A 6242-nucleotide genomic window follows, 5' to 3' on the forward strand; every position below is an offset into this window, starting at 1 on the left:
GTTCACTAACTGGCAAATTGGATTCAGATCGTTCTGAATCTGTTTTCTCAACAAAAAGTGAAATTACCAGTTTGTTCAGACAGCAGATATCTGGTGAAGGAATATTTTTCACTATTTCATTATAAACCACTTTTACTATGAATAATAATTTTGGCTAACGAAAGATTTGTAATTTCATATAAATATTGAACTATATATACTTATGGCAATGGGAAACCCGTTAGCAAACGACTTTTGCAAGAAAATGTATGTATAGGTACATACATTCATACCAGCTTGATTGCTACTACTTTCTAATGGAACATACAGCTTTGTGCAAAACAATAATAGTCAAGTCAATGCTTTAAACTCTAACAAGAGTTGTAAAATCAACAAGTACGGAAGGATTTAAGCACCCTGAATTCAACGTATATGTACAGTGCACCAAATCGGTGAATTCATATCACCAAAGTAATCGTAAAAAATTGTATATATTATATAAACTTAAACCAATTTTACTTATAATGAACATCTGGTACAGCATTCATTCCACTTTATACTTCTTTTAATCTATTAGGCATTGRAAATATTAATGGTTTTGTTCGTGGGGGTTCCTAAAACTCTTAATGTATTGTAGAATATCCACTTTATATTTTAATATTTCATTATATTATCGGTGATGCATTTTATCAGTAATAAACTGCATGTTTTCGACACCGTTTGCACACGTAAGGCTGCACAGCAGTTAGATTTATTTTTCTCCATGCTTAACATAACATATTGGGTTCTTACTTGCATTTCGGAATACACTTTTCGCTAAACTTTGTTCCACAAGCATAATATTACATTAACATATGTAATTTAATTAAACTTAGTTTCGCCACTAAAAATTACTTTCGACTAAAACTCGATATTTTCGTACGTTTTACGAACTCCAAACGGTTCTTTCTATTTTTTCCACTTACACATAATTTACACATTCGTGGCGTGCGCCCATTATAGCTGGCTGACTCGTATTCCAGAATACTGAGGGGGCTTTGATTATTTTCTGTAGCAGAATTTTCTTTAATTTTTCCCCAAAACCAGCAGCAAAATGATGTGGTTGGTTAAACATTTATAAAGCAAATATAATTCTGTATTATTCTGTATATGTGAATGATCATCGGGAGAAGCTATGTCCGTCTGTTTGCGTATACGAGAAGTAATCCCTCAGTTTGTAAGATATTATTTGTCTTCTTCTCACAAAGAAGCTGCTCATTTGTCGTTAGTGCCTGGCATACAAATTGACCTTCTTGTATGAAGAATTTTTATTTGACAAGATATCTTTACAAAATTTGGCATGGATTACTGCACAAGGCTTTTCTACAAGATCCGAATAAACTTTCAGATCGGACCACTATGGCATACAGCTGTCATACGAATTGAACGATCTAAGTCAAGTTCTATGGAAAAATAAGGGCTTTGTCAATAAAAGTTTGGCTAACTTGGTGTTAAGAAGTTCAAATGAATTTGAGTGATGGCATCTTAATATAAACCAAAACTAATGTCCATTTTAATAATTATTCACCCTTTCGTGACAAATAACGCATTTTAATTGTTATGATTTTACGTTTCAAATTTTTAGATGTTTAATTGTGCCGAAACTTCACTTTTTAGGTTAGAAACGTCGACTGAAAAAGTTGAAGTTCGTAATGCTGAAAAAAGTTTAGTTGTTCCGAAGTTGAACTGTTTTAACTTAAATTCAAGTGAGTATAGTTGAATAATATTGCTTTTAGTTTTAATACTTGCAGTATTATTTTGAACATGACTGTACGTTTAACGTACACAATATTATAGGCCTTCTATTTACTATAAAGATATGATTAACAATAAAATAATATCTTTAAGCGTAGCACATAATAAATACCGTAACTAAATAAGTTTATGTATTAACAGCAATTCTTATAATGAGACTTTCTAGAATTCTATTTATGTAAATATATTATTTATGTAAATAGAATTCAGTCCGCTAATTACAGGGAATATTTATGAGGGTGTACTCGATATTTTACTAAACAAATATGGAATTCGTGGGTAAAGTCACTTTAAAACCAGTGTTACTGTCAGGGAGCTCCAGAATGAAAAATTAAGTCTATTTTTCTTAATTTTCTACACGATTTATACCCTTTTCACATTGACAATAATGCGTATCTGGACATAGAATAAGCACAGTAGACCGTTTTTCCGGCAATTAGGAAATTTTTTTTAGAAATATTTTAGGTGKTATTGCTTTTAAGCACTCTCTGTACTGTGTCCACAATTTTTCAAAATTGCTTGGCGTCGTCGGGGAAAACTTCACTAACTCTCAAAGTTCTTCATCATTTTTAATTTTTTTCTTAGCAATCTTCATCTTAACATCGCTTCATATATTTTCAATGGGCTTTGCATCGGAACGTTGCGCTGACTAGCTCAGGTCAATACTTTTTGCTGTGGTGTCTGCTGTGTGTTCTACACATTTTTAACTACGTGCTTGGATCATTGTCATGTACACAAAACCAATTAACAATCATAAATTCGAACGCGAATGTTTCCATAGTATTTTTGAAAATTTTGAAGTATAAAAATTGGTCCATTCCGTTCCAGCGCCGTTCCAACATAATCACACATCATGCTACCACCACCGTGCTTAACGGTTTGTGTAGTGTATCTGTAGTTCTAAGCCTGACAGCTGGGGAGATTTAAAATTGTTCTTTAGCAATTTTCAGTTTTGCTTTTATGTTTCTTTTGGACAGAAATGGTTTTTTCAAATACAAGTATACTAGTAACGATAAACCCAAATTCCTCATTTACTTCAGCCATTATCCTTCGGGAAAGTTTAAAACGATCAGCCTTGTTTTTTTTTTTTTTTTTTTTTAAGATGGCTCTATCAACATGTTCCGTTGTTTCACGGGCCGAAACTTTTCGAACTTTTTATTTCTTTCTTTTTTTTTGCAAATTTTGCGTTATATGTATATAATTTTTCTCGAACAATTCATAAGTTTGTCAATCAAAATTCAACCCATTTTTTTAATATTTTATTTTTATATAATAGCGACAGTTAACAATCTCTAGTTCACACTTTGCACTTGTATACTTATACAGACCGCTTTAGAACATCCCAAAAGTTCTCGATGTGGACTTCTTGTATATTTTCCTCCATTGTTCATATTTGTATGTACACATGTAAAGTCCTAATGATCACTTTAAAATTTGTTGAACTTCTTCAATTTAGGACACCGATACCGTCTGTGTTATAATAACATTTATAGTTTTTTAAAATAGTATTTAATACTCTTCAAGTTTATAGAAAAACAAAAACAAAATTCTTATAACAATAGTTATGAACAAAAATCTTAAAATACTTCATATTTCTGGCGTCAAAAAAAAAAATGTTATAAAGAACAATAAGTGATGGAAACATATTTTTAGTACTTTGTGTGCTTTCTATTTACTTTAATTATGTAAACGACGCAGTATTGAATTGAGAAGATTTTCTGTTACTTCCGGTAAAATTTTTGGTCATTCTTGTGCAATAGCATCTTTGAACATGACCTTCTTGCTCATAGTCCTTTTTMTAATTTGTATACTATATTCAGGTGCATATATATTCGGTTGATTCGGTGTCCCGTGATTGTGGGGGTTCTTCGTTACATAATTACTAAATGAAAACAAGGTTACCGACGCCAATTTCTCCCATCACTTCTTTTGTTTCAATTGCACCACACAATGCAGCCTCCTCCAAACTGCAAGATTATTTAATTTTTTACCTTTTACCATTCAGATCCAAATTGTTGTTCTTTTTCACTCCGAGAAACTTTACTTTATGAGTTTTTTGGCGTTCCAGTAAAATTTATTTATTTATTTTTATATAAATTTCCATGACACCAAAACATACACAAGAGATTTCATATCTACTACGAGATATATGGAATCCCAAACACCTTGATTCARTAAATATATTCGAAAAATCGAAAAAGACGTAATGGACATTCTTGGCCGGATAAAAATCTGGAACCGTTGCGGTTGTTAACCACACGGTTTTAGAAGATAAAATTATCGAAGCAAATACTAACTGAAACATTAATTTAGAATATTTAATATACCCACCTTCCTCCTTCAAATYGCTAAATTCCAAAACTACGTCATCTCCATTGAGCAACTCCACTCCGGGTTTCAAGTCAAAATCATCATCACTGACCATTACTATGCCTATAATATATTAATATATAGTTAATAAATTATAAAAAAATATAGAAATATTTTCACGGTTTACCATTTTCAAAATTGTCATCGTGGAGCCAAAAACCAGCTGGCTCATTCATGGAAAATAGCTCCATGGACAGGGGAGATTCCGGCTCTGTTTTGCAGTCCCAATACAGTTCTGCGGGAAGAGCTAGAGACTCCATTGCTGAAATGTCCGAATTCGTTGCCATTTTTGAAACTGGTTTCATATTCTCGACTTGTTATGAAATTTGAAGGGATAAAAAGTTTTGATTTGGAGGAATCTTGTCCTAAAAACGCTGTTGTTGGTGTGAAGGAAGCCATGGTGGCTCTATATACAAAAAATTAATAAGAAGGCCCATATTTTATATTAATATTATTTTAAAGATATGAAGGGTTGTTGAAGGAGTGTAAATATATTTATATATATAATTTAAACAAGTAAGAAAGCATTAAGTTCGGGTGTAACCGAACATGTCATAATCTTGCAACTTGCAAGGATTAAAGTGGGGTAATACCTTTAGGTACATATGGCTTGTTAGTTATATGGGGTCTAGAGCAAGTTTTCACCCGATTTTATTCATTCTCAGCACAAAGATTCACCGTTAATAGAAAAACACGCTCTCTCAATTTTATTAAGATAACTCACGTATTGGCCGATATATACGGTATAAAGTMAAAAATTCGAAAACCTTTTGTTATATACATAAGTATATGAAGGCTAAGAGAAGTATTGGCCCGATCCAATMCGATTTTACCAAACAGACTTCCTGAAAAGGGTCTTATGCAAATTTCAATTATATATTTCACACATTAACCAATATTTTCGGTAAAAAAGTCAACTATAACCACAGGGTACACACATTCAGGGCCTTGAACAGGTTTGGTTCTATTGGTTCTAWTTGGCCAATTTTCAGTCATAAAGTGGCGCACCTCAAAGGTACAATTCGTGCAACGTTTTATCCGGATATATTAATTGTTTCTTGATTTGTTTAGAAGAMAGTAAAATAATAAATGAAATTGAAAACTGATATGGAAAGTAGGTGTGGTGTAGCCCGATTTCGCTCAGTACCTTACCAATGTCAAGGTAACATTATATCGAATAAGGTAGAGTAGGTCCTGAGATATGGGTTTTCACTGAATATTTTGAWACTGGCCTTTCATACCGTACTGGATGTTGTACATTTAGCGATTTAGTTTAGTAAAAACAAAAAATTAAAGAACGAGGTTACGCCAACTTTTTCAAACAGTGGGCAACCACTGATACCTCAAGCTACTGCGAAAAATTACAAATATATATCCTAGTATAGTGCTTAGTTACGGTATTTTATACGTTTGAGGTTAATGGCGCTTGTGGGCGTGACGGTAATGGGATTACGCCCATCTACCATCTTTACTTCTTTCCAAAGAAACGCGTATACCACGTTTCTCGAAGATATCCCAATTTTTACCCCAGGGTGCAGTTTGTACGAACGGACGGCCGGACAGATAGACGGTTACCGGGGTTTTAACAACTCCTCGTCATCTTGATCATTTATATATATAATTGTGTGAGCTTGGATGGAGTCTGATTGCGCCCATTTACGAACACCGCCTTACTTTTTTGCCAAGGAACATACATAAGTACCGAGTTTCAACAAGATAACTTAATTTTACTCAAATTATATCTTGCATGGACGAACGGACAGACATCCAGTCACCCGGATTTCAAATTTTCTCGGCATTCTGATCATATACATACATACACAGGGGATATATATACATATATATATATATYTATGTATATATTAGGAGATCCGGCCACGCGTTGCTGTGGTATACATTTTATACATTTGTTCATATAATATGCTATTCAATTCACTGAAAATTTAATTTACCAATAAAGGCGAAAACGTTTTTGTCGGTAGAATCCRAGGGATTGTACTTAATACTATGAACAACGAAAACTTGTGTTTTCGTCCATGTAAAATCTGTCAAACGAAAACACAGTTTTCGCTGAAAACTATTTGAAAACTTACATTCCA

At 33.0% G+C, this 6242-nt stretch overlaps 1 protein-coding gene across 1 annotated transcript in view; it reads right to left on the reverse strand.

The window, feature by feature from the left end:
- LOC108970010 overlaps nt 1-6242 on the reverse strand; it is a 29567-nt gene that overhangs the window by 17896 nt on the left and 5429 nt on the right. The window contains exons 2-3 of the mRNA XM_018935094.1: nt 4271-4549; nt 4105-4206 (exon numbers count right to left, since the gene is read on the reverse strand). Of these exons, the coding sequence (XP_018790639.1) occupies nt 4105-4206; nt 4271-4448 (280 nt within the window). The 5' untranslated portion in view covers nt 4449-4549. The remainder of the gene's footprint in view (nt 1-4104; nt 4207-4270; nt 4550-6242) is intronic.

Source organism: Bactrocera latifrons, unplaced genomic scaffold (genome assembly GCF_001853355.1).
Source record: "Bactrocera latifrons isolate USDA-ARS-PBARC rearing strain unplaced genomic scaffold, ASM185335v1 scaffold_276, whole genome shotgun sequence".
NCBI lineage: Eukaryota > Metazoa > Arthropoda > Insecta > Diptera > Tephritidae > Bactrocera > Bactrocera latifrons.